Raw genomic sequence first — 16,047 nt, 5'->3', positions numbered from 1 at the left:
AATGGACAATAATGGCTGGGCGACAGAGCATGCAACCTGCACACAAGAAGAGCTATTACATGATTTCATTCTTTCTAAAGGATCAAATATGTTCACCACCAATCTGAAAGCAAGATTTTTTTATTTTATTTAGCAGTTCTGCACTTCAGTTTAAGAAAAGTGTTTTACAAGCATTGTTCTCTGTAACTTACTGTAGATTTTTAGAAATCTATTTTAACCTTAAATGTGGACATGAAGACACTGCATCTCGTCTTCTAAGACAATGCAAAAAGCTACATGTGTGACATGTACACTCAAGTGCCTTTGTGACACTCCAGATGTTATTTATATTTTATATTGAATCTTTGACACTTCATCTCATGTTTTGTATGTTTTATACATGTAACAACTGTGTATAAAGAAACTTTTGACATCTTGTTAAAGGATGCATCATTGTGCTTCTATAAGATTTTCTACAGGCTTCATATTTGATGACATGGTTAAAGAATTTTTAAAAATGCACTCTTTGGACATGATGAAAAAGCATCTGCCAAAAAAAAAAAAAAACTATTTATTGTTTACAGTAGTAAAGGACAAAAAAAAAAAAAAAAACATCAGTACAGAGGGATGCCAAAATCTGGAAATCTTTGAGTCAACTCTTAAAATCCTCTCTTCCTTTCAGTCATATGAATGATAGAGGGAGGGCAAGAGATGTTAGGAGATCAGACCAGTCCTAGCAGAAAGGGTTCCCTTTAGTTCTGCTTCAAGACCCTGGGGTGGGGGGTAATAAACAGGTAAAAATATCTATTGGTCTTTTTTTTTATTTTATCGTTCCGGTCTCCTCAAACACAACATAAGAGGAAATGGGAATGGTAAATGGATATATTTCTACGGAGATTTAAAAGTATAAACTAGTTGGTGTAATCCTGCCCTCATCAGCTAATCGAGTACCATCTTTGGGGTTTGGTCCAGATGGGGTAACTGTATATTGTGTCAAGTAGTCTTCATTTTTAAACGACCAACAAGATGGTTCACAGATCCCGTCCCTACAGTGAGCTCATACGAGAAGCGGCCCCATTAAAAAGGCAGATGAATACAACACTGGTTGAACATATTTCTACAACACATACAGGCAAATAGAATTGGAGTTGAAACGGGTCTATTTAAAGTTCTTAAGAATTGAAAGGTGAAGAATAAGAAAATATGCTTCCTCACTTTTTATTGGGCGAATATACTTTGTAGGGGTCAATGTTTCCCTGGGCTTGTTGAGTGAATCAGTGTTGGGAGCAATTTAAAACCGTTGTGCGTGGTGGCTGGTTGTTGATGATCTGAACAACTACGCTCTGTGGCAACCCTCATGAGTTTGTTCCCCCAAAACAGTAGCTGTCTTACCATTACGCAATATATAAATATTACTGGAAACACAATTGCGATGCCCACTCTAGGAAAGCTAGGGATGACAGAAGAAAAGGCAAAGAGAAGGGGAAACGATGTGAAAGCATCTGAATGAAACATCATGAGGAATAAAATAGATAAGTGAGGGGTCCAGGTGGTGTGGAGTTTTAGCAGAAGCCGCCAGTTTGTTGCTGAAATACGTCAATCGTGTCTTCATCCTCCATCTCCAACTAACAAATGCAAAGTTAACATTACTCATTGCATTAACTAACAACAAGCAATACAATATTTATTCATCTTAACATTAGTAAAACCATTACACAGTTCTTTGTTGGTTGGGAGCATTCATATTAACGGATACATCTTAAAAATTTGTATGCATTAGTAAATGTTGAAATTAACATCAACTACAATTCATAAATGTTTTGAAGTATTAAATCAAGCATTTCTTTGTAAACTTTTTAATGGTGTATGATCAGGATTCAAACTAAAATTGGAACTATTCAAAAAAATGTTTTGCCTTTTTTTCCACTTAGTTACAAAGGCAGCATTTCTTAATTGTATAAAGGTCTAAAATAACTAAAACGTAAACTTTTTTTTCCCACTAAAATGACAAAAACGCATACTAAAACTAAAATGAAAACAGAACAAACATAAAAGTTCATAAAAAATTTTTTATATTCTATCAGTATATAAATTGCACTACAATAACACCGGACATTTCACAGCAAAAAAGGGGCACATTGACTCACCTGCGCCGGTGTGTCTGTCTCGTTAATTGGTTGCCCGTCAAATCTAAATCTAATCTGTCTTATCGACAAACCCTGGAAGAAAAGCAATATTTACATCAGTCTTGGAACTGGCTATATTATAGGATTTGAACAATTATTAAAAGTATTAAGTTCTAGTTATAGTGGTTTCCAAAGTGATCTGTAATGTTATATCACACTGCATTATTCCAAAATGACAGTGCCAGTGACTCACATGGACAGCCTGAGTGCCAAGGTCACCATGTATTTGACTGATCTAGTGGAAATGCCTGGAGGAGCCTTACCTGTCTTTCACAGTACGCTTTCATTAATTTGCTGAGTGGTGTGTGCCTTTTAATTTTGAACTGGACCACTGAGCCATCCTGTCCCGCCACCTTCAGATTGATGTGGTCGTTCTCAGTTTTCACTCCCTCCTGAAACAATAATAAAGTGAAGACTTGGGAGATCAAAAAGTGCTAAATGTATACATTCGACATGCATGAAACACAATTATGTATTACATAAGCTATCCTGCTCTGGGATTTGATAGGAAGCACTTGGTGGGCTCTTTTAAGGAGGTGAACACTAAATAGTGAACAGCAAGGCCTAGTGGATGCTAAGTTTTTAAGAACTAAGTGAACTATGGGGGGGGGGGTCCTATAACAACGTTCAGTAGATCCAGCTAATCAACTATAACAGCAGAAGGGAACCGAACAAGGAGTACAAAAACAGACATGCACATGCAGCAGCAAATATTAGTCGCGTACTCTAACATTGCTGCGGCTCAGTACGCCATTTTTAAGCATCTGGCGCAGCGAGGTTGCAACTCACAACTCAATACCGTAACCGACAAATTATTCAAATCCAACTTTGTTGGGGACTTATTTGGACTAACGTTGAAAATACACGGTGTCCGTTTATGTACCATCCAAATAACGGACGACAACCGTGTACTACGACGCACTTTTATATTCCGTTCCGCTGTTCCTACGCTAATGGCGTAACGTGGCCGGCTAGCGCCACTCCGCTCTCACAAAGAAAAACCCGCAAACGCTGAATACACCGGACCAAACGCGCGGTACATACAAAATAACAGCGTCTTTGAATGAGCATCCACTTAACTGACCATTTTAAACACGGATTAATAAAAGCATCAGCCGACAAACTGAAAACGGATGACGTTTGCAGGAAAACAAGACAATGATTGCGTGCCGACCGCCTTTCTCCCGCATAAATGCGCAATCTATCACAGCAAGGCTGCACAAAATGAAACTGGAACTCGGCCTCACACGGTTTGTTTTGAGTGAAGCTTTAAAATACGGCAAAATTACAAATCGGATACTAACCTTTGGCTTGTCTTCGGACATTTTTGCAGGTGTCTTTTGGTCTGTATTATGGAAATAGACTGAACACAAGATGCGCTCTTCACACTGTAGAGAAACACAGCTGCCGACGGGGACGCGCTTTCCTTTACCTATTTTATCAACGATTGGTCGGTTTCTGGTCACATGATGCTCCTGTCGTGCGCGGGAGCGAGCAAAGCTCCCGCGAAATTTCTGAACAGAATTATGTACTTTTTAGGCCCTGACATCAGGGCTAATTAATTAGTAAATTTTTAATTAAAATGTACATATTGCTTTAATAATAGGCATAAGATATGACATTAATAAAACAATTCCTCAATGGTACATAATGATGCTCTTTGTTTTTTTTCTGGCCTGGTTCTGTTATGTGATGAATAGGAAGTTGTCAGGTTTTTCATAGCAGCAGTTTGTGTTAAAATAGTCCTAATGCAAGTATTGAAGGTGAGAAGAGAGATTGAAAGTAAATGCATTTTGATTTTACATAGGAATACTCAGGTCATGTGTCGAAATGCTGTATTGTCCCAGTTGCCCTTTGCCAGAGAAAAGTCAAAAACATAATATTTAGCTGTATCCAGTCCTTATCCAACCCAATTATCTTATCTTAATTTTTTAAGTTTATCAATGATTTTTAATCGATATTTCCCATTCTGGTGTAGTTTTTATTTTTTACATTTGTATAAATGTTGCCAAATTGTATAGATTTCAAAGTGTTAGTTGATTAAAAACTATATACTATATTTTAACTATTATAAAAACTATATTTACTCTACACTATATATTGCAGCAGTTATAGAAAATAAGAATAAAGATAATAATTAAATTACATAAACAGCTCATATCCGAAGGACAATCAACATTTAAGCACCTCTAAGCTGAAAATGTATTGAAGAAAAACACACCTTTTAGTTACATTCAAGTCAACACAACACAGACAAACAACTTTCAATTATTTTTTATTAATGATCTTATTCAACAAATTAGTATATTACATGGGCAGGTATTTATCAGATAACTTATTATATCTATTATCTTATGATATCTATAAGGCTCATGGACTCATAAGCAATTTCCAAACCTTGCAGATGCTCATTTGGATTCAGATGAGACTGTTAGATACAAATATTTTTTTTTGTTTCAGTGAAACCTAAACTTTGATTATATGTGTATAAAAAAGTTTCTTTTTATATTATAATTGTTGGGGAGTTACATTGATTGAATACTTTGTGGAAAATTGTAGTAAATAAAATAAATTAACAGAAAGTACATTAAATTAAACTGAAAATCATCATTTTGAGCACAGTGGAATCATATTATTTCATCTTTTGTAATCATTTTCAAATAGGCAGCAGATAGTCAAAGTATTCATCTTTAAAAAGCCCAACATTTTAGCTTGGATTGTCAAATCTGGCATACGGACTTGCCCTGCTGAGACCTGATAGAGAGAGACAGGGGAAAACAAGATTAAAATTAAATAAATTAATCAAATATACCTTTCAATCAAACATATAGTAACTTATTTTTCTTTCTTTAACAAAAAGGCCACTGAATAAAATCTTAAAGACATTGCTTGGTAATGTTAAATATTATATTTAATGTATATATTATCTGAATGTACACATACAGTACATTCATCCTGATTCATGTCCAGGAGTGTTTACTGATTAAACACAAGAGGACAAATTGAATAATTGCCACTAGAGGGAGCAAAACTTCATAAAGAATTGAACTAGACTGCAAAATTGACTAGTCATAGCAAAGAAAAAAAGAGAAAAAAAAGGATGTTTTAAAACCATCCAGCATTTTTTGAAAATATTCCAAAATATGAGGCTGGACCTATTTTTGGAACACTGTCATATGCTCATTGCCTTTATATTGATTGACAGTATAACTTATTTTTCTTGCACTGCCAACAAAAACAGTTCAAATTCACTTATTTATGCAGTTTCTGAGAAGAGGGAATCGTTGACTCACCATATTTCTGTCGGATCTCATCATGTCTAATCTTCAACTCAGCTTTTCTGCGAAACAAGAACACAAGAGTATAAATTCAGAGCGAAATTACACTAACACCCTAAAGGTATGTTGACAATCAGTACCCATCAAAGCTGTAGAACAGGTTTTTTACAGAACATCATTTGTGGCATCTTAGTTTCTCATAGGTATAATATCTTTTGTCTGCTTTGAAAATTCAAACATAGAAACACTACCCATGATGCATCTACTTGTACATATAAATGTATGGATAGAAGCAGATGTTCAATATAAGGTACTAAATTAAAATGTCTATTATTCCCCTTTTAACTGGTTTTGCATATTATCTTGCACCTCCTACTGTCTGTCATCTCCATTTTGAATATTTAAATGTCAGTTACTCTTACCTCTGCTCTTGTTTTGTTTTTGTCTTGTCTGTTTGCCGGTTCATCCTGTTTTGAAATCGACCAGATCTATGAAAGACAAAGTTTGTTTAATTGACAAAGTTGAGTGGTTGAGATCTTTCTTTTATGATGTCTCTTGGTTCTACCATTTTACATCAATGCAGAGAGGTTGACCAATATTCACATTTGAAGTTTTAAGTATTTTGACTTTATCTACATTTATGCAAGTAAAAGTAATTACAGCCTGAGAGAGGTGACAGCAACTCCCTGTAGTATTTAAGAAAGCTAAATGGAGGTTACGGCTCATTTGTCAACCATATAATAAAAGTTATTGTGACATAAAATAGGTCAAACACATCTTGTATGTTCAGACTTACCCAATATTCTCACACTTGCAGCAGCAGAAAATACACAGCAAAAAACCAATGATGAGCACCGCTGCAGCCACTGACAACGTAATGATCAAAATCTGGAAGTTTACTGAATAACACACACACAAAAAGAGAGAAAGTCATAGAAAGTGTTAAAACATTATCTCCAGGTGATGCTGTATCAACTCCTAAAACATTTATGGCAAGGCAAAATTTGATTATGGTAATTTTGGTTAAGTACTGTAGTTGATCTTTAGTTGTGTTAAATCTGGAATTTGGGCTAGAGAAAAGAGTACAGATAACTCTGTTATATAGCTTGTTTATGACTGATATCAATTTTAATTATGTTTAACCCTAATAATGCATTTGGGTCTTTTTGACCAAGACATCCATAAACATAATTTTCTTTTTTTTTATTAATAAGTTTTTAGTAGGGGAACAAAACTTTGCAAATCAAGATGGCATTTTTTATGTTTTGTATGTATGAAATATAATTAGGTGTCAAAATACTTATGAATTTACTTGGTTTAAAAAACTTTACAGAGTAATACAACAATTATGTAGCTTTGATGTTTTGTTAGAAATAAAAATGTAGGTTTCATAAATTTGGACTGTTTTTGAGCAATCATTAGTTATGAGAAGAATTTAACTGAAGTCCATTCATTCCAATGGGCTTTGGATCTCTCAGTTTATATGTTCTAAATTTATTACAGTGATATATTCAAATATAATTTCTCATCAGTATTGAACAATAAAAAATATATTTTTTGTATAAAAGGTTTTTTTTAAGTGTGGTTCATGTGCAATTTGAAATGTCAAAGTATTTCTTAATTTTTAACTAAAAAGGGGTACATGCAATAATAACTTGGTAATAACAGTAACAATCAAAACTTTTTCACATTCACTCATTAATGAGTTGCTGATCACATATTAAGTTAAAGTTGTTTTATTAAATAATAATTTTTGTGTCCAAACAGACCCTAAATCCACACATATAGTATACAGATGTTGAATGCATTATGAGATTTAAGTGCCTGACTACTTTTATACATAAAAGTTTTTAATGATTGTTTTACTTCTCTTTTTTGTCTTGTCACAATAATAACTATTAAAATTACTATTAGACAGCAATTAAACCATAACATGCTTTAAAAATATCTTGTTGATATTAATTATTAGGGATGCACCAATTGTCACGTTTACAGTATGTTCTGTTTTGATCCATTTTGGTTTAGTTTTCTCTGTATTTCTGTTCCCCTGCATTAGTTCACTAGTTTGTTCACTCAGTTGTTAACCTGCTCTGTTTTCATCTTGATTACATTCCCCATATATTTAAACCCTGTCTCTTTCTCAGTTCAGTGTCTGCTATTGTTGTGGATTACTGATGTTCTTGTTTTCTCTCTGTTGGTTTTACTGTCGTGAACTGTTTATACTGGACAGCCCTTAACAGAATATCAGATCTCCAAACGAGTAAAATTAGATTATAATTGCTGTGTTTTTCTTTCTTTTTGTTATTCCCTTTCTCTCCCCTCTCCTGCACTGGCTCCATATTAAACATCGAATACATTTTAAAATCTTGCTAATTACTTTAGTTTAGTTCCTCAATACTTAAGCAAGCTCATATCGCATTATTGTCCATCATGTCCACCGCAATCTCAAAACTCTGGCCATTTGATAATACCTACAATATCAAAATCAACTGCGAGCAGCAGATCCTTTTCCTATTAAGCGCCAGATTTTTTGACTTAAAAATCTACCAAGCACTGTTTGGGAGGCAGACACACTGTCAGTTTAAATCTAGATCAAAGACCCATCTCTTTAACCTTGCATACACATGATACACTGTCACATTTCTATAATTCAAATCCATTAAAGGATTGTTAGGCTGCAATAATAAGGTCCATTAATCAGGAACACTTCCCTTAACACCCAATGTTCTCGATACATTGTAAAAAGAATGGCATCTACACTAATATTAGTCTCTTTCATTATTGTTCCGAGGTCACGGTAGCCATACGGATCCAATCCATATCCAGAACCAGATAAGTCCTCTGCACAATATGACCACTGCAGCCTGTAATTAAACCACTCCATGCTGGATTCGTCTGGCCACGGGACAGCTACCAGAGGGGTGCTTGACTGATTGCACACACTACTGGAAAAAGAGCCGAACTGGATGATGACATCACTGAATCATCAATGAAATGACTTTATCTAGACAAATGACTCTTTGATTTTGTCTTCTTGCATTATTAACAAACTATTTTCCTGTTTGACACAGTAAAAAGCTGCTTTGACACAATCAGTATTGTATAAAGCGCTATACAAATAAAGGCGACTTGACTGTATTTTGTGTATCCCTAATAATTATTATTATTGTATTGTTTTGTGATTTAAATGATCACAATTGATTTGCATTTTTTTTGTGCTGTGTCTACTTAAAAAGAAGACAAGAAATAAAATAGTATCATAAATAAACAGGAAAATAAGCGGGATGAAAATGTTAAAATGTTGCTTACTTGTGCAAAGGCCCCATCTAGCATCATTCAGTGGGCAGAGGGAACTGGGGGGCAGGATGTTTTTGGCTGGGTATGTTACACACGTTTTAGTTGAAATGCACCACAGACACTAAAAAGAGAGATTGAAGAGTAAGATTGTTATATACAGTCATCCACTGTATCCAGGATTCAAAGCTTCAAAGGTTTATTCTCTAAATTTAGGGTTGCAGATAGTAACACAAACAATGATGGCACCAGTAGAGATGAGATATTACAGCGTTGATACTGACACACACGTCAGTAACTGTGAGAACAGCTGTGTGCACGTGTCCGTGGTATATGAAAGGTTTGTTTGGGAGTGTCTTAAATACAGAATGTCAGCGTCACACAGCAACAACAGACTGAATTCTATAGCTAAAATATGCACAACAATTAAAATGCATTGATTGACCTGATAGCACCATGAGTGAACACATGAGAACTAGTTTAAAATGTAAAATATCTGCAAACTGTAGTGATTGCTTAGAAAAGTATTAGAACACCTCTTCACAATAAGGTAGGATTTGAGGTATTATTTCTGTCCATTACACTAATGTTACAAGACAAAATTAATGTCTGAGGTGTAAAACTCAGGGTTGGACTTTTGTTCAAATATCTAACCCTAAGTGTGAATTACAGCAACAATAACACTTACTTTAGCAAACACCACTAAATAAAAGGCCGACCTCAGTATATGAATATTTGCGTGACTGACTTTTTAAGGTGACACAAGTGACGCAGAGCACTCTGTAAGAGAGCAAAAGCTGTAAACATCTAAAACAGCCCAAACCTGTTCCACAGGTGAGGTACGTGATGATCGGATAAGAGTAAAAAATCCTGTCAATCATGCTGCGTTCACTATTTCCTTGTCAGTCTGTTTCCTCATGTGTTTGGTTCTCGTCATAAATTATTTATATGGTTTATACCAACATATTTCGACCCATTTAACGTAGTCTGAATAAATCAGGCCAGTCTTCTTTGTGGACTATAGCGACAGACAAAAATATGAAAACAATAATATATCCAAACATCAAAGAGAGAGGCTTAATTTAATCCAAACTCACATCCACATAAGCCAAGCATTCATCACAGTTTGTACCAGTCTTGCTCTCGCAACCTAGAAAAGTGTGAGAGAGGACAGTTTAGTTTTTAGACAATTTAACTGTGGTTAGAGACATGTTAATTAATCTAATTCTGTTTTAAACACTACAACAAGCTTAAGAGCCAGACTCAATACATTAGGCAACAATTACACCCTATGAGACAGTGGTTGCCTTGGCCATCCTTAGTTATGGAAATAGACAAAAGCAGCATGGGAAATCAGATGAATGCAGCTATTTACTAGTACACCATATTGTTCTTTCAGGATAATTAAATGGTTTAACATTAAACAGCGGGTCTTATGTTTGGGCTCCACAAACAATGTATTTGTAATAGTTTATTGCCCATTTAGTTTAAGTAGCTATACAAATAATTCTGGTTATTGTAATCACAGTAAACTCATGTTCAAAGCACAAAGACCAAGTTTTACATTTGTTTGTATGTAAATTCAACCCCTATGAGCTAGAGGTTCTAAAACAGTCATTTTTTACTCTAGAATGTATTCCCCAAAAGTGTCTATTTGCCTTACTTGGATGTGGTGTTGTAGTCGGTGCTTTGCTCGTAGTTGTAGATTGTGTAGTCTGTGTTGTAGTATTTGGAGATATTGTATTCTGTGCCAGCGTTGAGCTCAAACCAAAGAGAAGCAGGACGAGAGGAATTACATTCATGTTCTCTTTTTTAAATGAACGAATACCTAAATAAAACGGACTCCTCTGTTGGTAATCAATTTTGTCAGCAAATATCTTCCTTTGAAACCTCAGCGCAGACACTTCTTTCATTCGACCAGAAACTGGAAGCAGGTTTTCTGGTTTTGAGTCTCTTTAATGGCGCATGACATCCTTTTAGGAGCTTAAATTACAATACCTGCTTCGGCGAAGGCGTGGTTTATTAAGTACGTAATACAACAGAGCATTGTAACCTTTCAAATGGATATGGTTTAAGATATGAATTTTAAGTAGTTAATGAAGTTGCGTTGCAATCTTCTTCTGGCGTGAGCTTTTAATATTAAGTAGGTCATGACTTCGCGTTGTATTCTTTTAATGGCGAAATTCTGTCTCATGAATAAGCAGAACAACTTTTTCAGAGAATGATTTCGCGAATTGATTCTGTGAGCTAAATTCTATATTCACTCACAAAAATATATTGTTTATTCCCGAGGTCTTATATATTTTCTTATATATTTTCTTATATATTTTTCCCCTAGTGTTTTAATCTTTTAAATAATAAAATGACAATACAGGGATAGTTTATAAATCCCCCATAAACGTTTTGTATATATGAGTAATACTTTCTTATAGGCTATGGGGGCTGCACTGGGATGGGTTAAATGCACCCGATTCGAACGTTATCACTCGATTGAATGGGGCGTTATCAGCGGTTATCAGCCCATAGAAATGGGCCAGGAGGGGCCTCCTGTGCCTACTAGTAGGCTCAGAAGGCCGTGATCATCCATCCAAATGGTTGATCACCCACAAATATAGAAGAGAAGACTCCAGATCCAATCCCAGAATTCCTGCTCACCTGTAATCGGAAGTCTACTGGACTAAAGCGGCAGCGTTGCGATATTTGCTGCTTAATATTTTCAGGTAAGACTATTAAAATTATAAAACTGAGCATTTAAACTGTAATGGAAAACAATACGTACACTCGTATTGCGTGTCATTATTGTTGACATGAGATAACCGTATAGCGAAACGTTATCGCTAACGTTAGGCCATATTACGTTATTAGCCTGTCCTTACGTTAACGTTGTATGCTTTATGTGAGCATTAACGTTGCTGTATTTACGTCTGAAGCTAATGGGAGAATTTAGTTTCTAGTTAAACGCAAAGTTAAACTGTAAACATTTAAAAAAAAAATTACACTCTTACAGGCTTATTGCATATTGTGTATGCTCGATAACTCCTCACTGAAGCCTGATCATAGGACTAATATAACCCATATTGCCTTGAGAGAAATATTAAACACAAGACGTATTTTACGGCTGTTTGGAAACCTTTGGGATCTTGACTAGAGTGTAAAATAAAGTTCTGTGGGTTTGAACAAAGCTTGGCTGGATTTGATCCTATATCAGGAAGCTTTGGATCTGTCTTTCTATCTATATACCTTCTCAAAAATATAAAGGGAATACTTAACAACACAATATAACCCACAAGTGTTCCCTTTATTTTTTTGAGCAGTTTATATATATAGCTAGCTAGCTGTGTATCTATTTATATAATCTATCTTTAGATATAGATCTAGCTCCATGTCTATCTATCTATCTATCTATCTATCTATCTATCTATCTATCTATCTATCTATCTTGCAATCTATATATCTAGTTATCTAAGCTAGCTGTAATCTAACTATCGCACCAAATATCCCTCATCTGGCTGCATCCCATTTTCCCTCATGTGTTTCTGTCTTTTAGGCTGTGATAAGAAGTATGGTACGGGTTGCACTTTGCTTTATGTAATAATTGTCAAATATTTTGATTTCAGATATGGGAAAAGCACTTAAGATGACCACACGTTTCAGGAACGTTAAAATTAAGTTGGTGAGGAGGTCTATGGTGGGCCCTGCAAGTTTTCTTACCTCAGTCAAGGTCTTCCCCATCCCAGCTACAAACAGAGCCACCCTTCAGACGCTATTACATCTCAACCTGCTGAACCTGATGATGTGACACCGAGCTGTTCTGAGAGCGCATACAGTAAGGCAAAGAAGAGAGAGCTTCATGCCTGGGATGCAGTCAAGGATGAGATGCTTAAGGTGATGTTTGAATGTTCAGCACCGACCACTACCCAGTGTGCTGTCTGCCGAGAACATGCTGATTATAGGTGCATTGAGTGCAGCTCCACTGCAGTGTTCTGTGAGGTTTGCCTGAAGAGGATTCACAGAAATTCACTGCATCTTCCTGAAAAGTGGAATGTAAGAACAGTAGCATACAGTCCTACATTGCTATTGCTATACTTCATACAGACAGCAAACTCACAGTAATGTCAACAGTTTCATTAGATACTTCAAATTGTTTTGGCACTATGCAGTATCAACTGTTAGTGTCACAAGTTTGTTGTTTTAAAAACATTAGAGCTATCCATCTTTCTTACAGAATGTTTACTATGAGCCATCGTCCCTGGGATTATTCCTATATTTACCTGAAGCCCATGGCACCCATGCTGTGTACACAAAGGACATGTGATTGTCAGCACAGGTTTGTCATTTTACCTGATACAAAATCTTAATGTATTTAATTTTATTGACAGGTTAAGGAATTCAATCCTATTACATGTGGAGTAATGATTTCCTTTAAGGAATTAATCAAATTTGTGATGCAATAAAAAAAAAAAAGTCATGATAGTTATAGTTTACATACTATCATGATAGGTAAAAATGTATAGCCTGAATCCACCGTAAGTCGCTTTGGATAAAAGCGTCTGCTAAATGCATACATTTAATTTAATTTATACTGATATGGTAGTCTCTATAGTACTACTAGGTTATGTTTTTATGTTATTTTCCTCTTTATATTTGGCAGGACGGCTCTGCACCGTTACAGTCAACATGTGTGCGTGTGAACCAGAAACCTGTACTCTGCTAAGGTTTGGGCTCCGGCCAGCAACAGCCGACAAGCCCAAGACAGCCTTCTCCATCCCTCTGCTAGAGCTTGTTGTTTCTCTGTCACTGGAGTGTCTGGTTTCTGTTGAGGGTTTTTGCAACACCCCATATCCCATTTTAGGCATCACCACTTCCGACAAAGAAGTTTGGTTGATATTTGCCCACAATTAAATGATGGCACCATATGCCCAGCATGTCCAAAGGTTGGTTATAATTCCAGCGTGGTTCTTGTTTGATTAAATTAATGGCATAGAAATAAAATCTGAATTAATATCAAACTTAAAAGTTAATTTGTTTATGTAGTATTGTAATAGAATAGTAATAGTATAAATGTATAAACCTGGTGCGGGTACAAAACCAGTGTTACTGTAAGTGTTTGTTTTCCAGGCGGATGGAGATATGATTGTCACATTGGATGCCAACTTTGGCCTTGTGAGGAATCAAAGCTCTGGGACAAGTGCGGTTGATCCATTACACGGAACCCGCATGTTTAGAGGAATACCTGCTATCACATCTTGACAGCTCAAAGCCTCGAGGTTAATCATTGTTGCAGAATTTCATTCGAGTCCATGAAATATTAATTAAACTTGTGAAAAAAGATCACTATTCCTCTCATAAATCTATGTTTTCCTTAAATATTTAGGACTGCAGTAAGCTGCTCTCATTCAAGGTATTATAATATAATATAATATAATTTCTTTACTGCGTTACTTGTGCAGACATGTTGTTTTACTAGGTCTGATCTATTTAAGCTTAGGCACTGTATTTAAGCATACATATCCCCACTAGTCTGTCTGTATGAGTACAAAATTAAAAAATAAACTGTCTATAATTGTTACTGTACAAGCACAGTAAAATATTTATATAAAATATATTGCACTACTGTTATTTTGCATAGAATACATTGTTCAACAATATTTTTGCACACTCATCCAACTGTATTTATTACCACTGTTCTCACGTTCCTGCTGTTCATAATGTTTATATAATCCTTCATTGCTCTGTTCATAATGTACATACAATCCCTACATTGCATTCATATTTATATTCTGTATATACTCTGATCAATATTGTATATAGCAACTCCACTGTACATTCTGTATATCATAGCTTTACTTACTCAGCACTTTTATGTATATAAAACACTTTATTCTTGCACTTCTTGTTAGATGCTAACTGCATTTCATTAGCTCTGTACTTGTACTCTGCATAATGACAATAAAGTTGAATCTAATCTAATCTAAAAAAAAAAAAATGTGTTTACCATAATGTAATATGTTATTAACTGTAATGTACAAATGTGTGGGAGGTGTTTTGTTTTTTATGAGCTCACCATCAAAATCCCCTTCGACTGAGTTGAAATGAAAATAAATTATTGGATCTTGAATCCTCTGAAGCAACTATGAGTTTGTAAAAACATAAAATAAAAGGGAACATAGAGGTGTATTGACTCTATGAGTTACAGCCATGTTTTCAGCCATGGTGCTCTGCACTTATTCACAGCACATTTAAAGTCAATGAAAAGTAATTTACTTAAAAAATGACATACAATGAATTTACAATCATAATCCGTATGTGACAGTGTGCCACATTCAGTATGTTCCTACATAACTGTTATTGGCTTGAAATTCTCCAGATCCAAGCCTATGTAATTTAACACATTTTTTCTCTTCTTCCCATTGGCTGTTTTCGTTTTATTTTCACTTTCTTCTTTCATTGAATGTATATTACATTTAGTTTGTTCGTTGTTCGTTGCCATGGTTGTTACGCTGCTATCGCTGAAACCACGTGGCTTGCATAACGTACTTCCGTCCAAAAGTATTTTATTCACAAGACACTTTTTTTTAAAATGATGAATTCAACATTTGTCCACGAAAAAACAACAACAAACAGATAACTCAATAAGATATGTTAATATAACTTTTGCACATTTCTCCTTCGATTCAGAGAAATAAATTTTTGGTAGCAGAAGGTTACGGAAGTGCATTGTGTTGTGGGCGGGGTTTGCGCGTTCTACATTTCGGCTAAAAAGTCTTAAATAAACAAATATATTTAGATTTTCTTAACGTAAATCATCTAGATGCAGTGTAATTAATAGATTGGTTGCACTAGATATTTGATATATTCAGTAGATATATCTTTTTACAACCCTAATTTCCAACCCTAATTTGCAAACCAGATACTACAACTGCAGTGCTTGATTTGTATCAAGCTGCACTGAGTAGCTATAGGGAATTGTAGTTTAAAAAAAAATCGTGTATTTCTTAGAATTGGATATTGCAAATAGTGAGTTGAGAGTACAGTGTGGAGTTTAGGCGGATTGTAAACATATCTATGTAAACAGATTTTAAATGTCTAAATTTTAAATGGGTTCAAATTACTTTTAACCCGATTTGACAATATCCAGAGCTGTTGACTATATTTACATCATAAATGAGGACAAGAGCTCTCTATAACAGTTAGTCCCATGTGTGTAGCCCTTTTTATTGCTTTATTATAAGCCTTCAAATATGCACCAAGGTGATGTTTCAAAGGTCAGTATTTCAAAACAGGAGCTATGTAGAATCTTCATACTTACA

General features: G+C 35.1%; 2 protein-coding genes and 1 long non-coding RNA gene across 3 annotated transcripts; 1 reads left to right on the top strand and 2 right to left on the bottom strand.

The window, feature by feature from the left end:
- Window positions 1-110: 110 nt before the first annotated feature.
- On the bottom strand, window positions 111-3,624 carry LOC113050826 (small ubiquitin-related modifier 3-like). The gene is made up of 4 exons (XM_026214187.1): window positions 3,470-3,624; window positions 2,429-2,557; window positions 2,127-2,198; window positions 111-1,604 (listed from the first exon to the last, which is right to left on the bottom strand). Exons 1-4 carry the CDS (start codon window positions 3,488-3,490, stop codon window positions 1,542-1,544), a joined length of 285 nt encoding a protein of 94 aa, XP_026069972.1. The 5' UTR covers window positions 3,491-3,624; the 3' UTR covers window positions 111-1,541.
- Window positions 3,625-4,423: 799 nt separating this feature from the next.
- On the bottom strand, window positions 4,424-10,716 carry LOC113050825 (pituitary tumor-transforming gene 1 protein-interacting protein-like). Its single transcript, XM_026214186.1, has 7 exons — window positions 10,401-10,716; window positions 9,835-9,887; window positions 8,753-8,861; window positions 6,240-6,342; window positions 5,866-5,931; window positions 5,459-5,505; window positions 4,424-4,919 (listed from the first exon to the last, which is right to left on the bottom strand). Exons 1-7 carry the CDS (start codon window positions 10,648-10,650, stop codon window positions 4,873-4,875), a joined length of 675 nt encoding a protein of 224 aa, XP_026069971.1. The 5' UTR covers window positions 10,651-10,716; the 3' UTR covers window positions 4,424-4,872.
- A 593-nt stretch (window positions 10,717-11,309) lies between these two features.
- On the top strand, window positions 11,310-14,338 carry LOC113051132 (uncharacterized). Its single transcript, XR_003276865.1, has 5 exons — window positions 11,310-11,457; window positions 12,355-12,781; window positions 12,963-13,064; window positions 13,389-13,671; window positions 13,856-14,338. It is a non-coding gene; the product is annotated as an uncharacterized LOC113051132 (long non-coding RNA).
- Window positions 14,339-16,047: the final 1,709 nt, after the last annotated feature.

This window comes from Carassius auratus, chromosome 31 (assembly GCF_003368295.1).
Source record: "Carassius auratus strain Wakin chromosome 31, ASM336829v1, whole genome shotgun sequence".
Classification (NCBI taxonomy): domain Eukaryota; kingdom Metazoa; phylum Chordata; class Actinopteri; order Cypriniformes; family Cyprinidae; genus Carassius; species Carassius auratus.
Note: the sequence above shows the minus strand (reverse complement) of the source record. Positions and strands in the feature narration are given on the sequence as shown.

Coding starts and splice junctions, on each gene's coding strand:
- LOC113050826 (XM_026214187.1), bottom strand. CDS start 3,490: ATGTCCGAAGACAAGCCAAAG. Junction 2,558..3,469: donor TGTCCGAAGACAAGCCAAAG/GTTAGTATCCGA, acceptor TTATTGTTTCAG/GAGGGAGTGAAAACTGAGAA. Junction 1,605..2,126: donor AGACAGACACACCGGCGCAG/GTGAGTCAATGT, acceptor TGCATTTGTTAG/TTGGAGATGGAGGATGAAGA.
- LOC113050825 (XM_026214186.1), bottom strand. CDS start 10,650: ATGAAAGAAGTGTCTGCGCTGAGGTTTCAAAGGAAGATATTTGCTGAC. Junction 8,862..9,834: donor AATGCTTGGCTTATGTGGAT/GTGAGTTTGGAT, acceptor CTCTCTTTTTAG/TGTCTGTGGTGCATTTCAAC. Junction 5,506..5,865: donor AAAACAAAACAAGAGCAGAG/GTAAGAGTAACT, acceptor CTTGTTTCGCAG/AAAAGCTGAGTTGAAGATTA.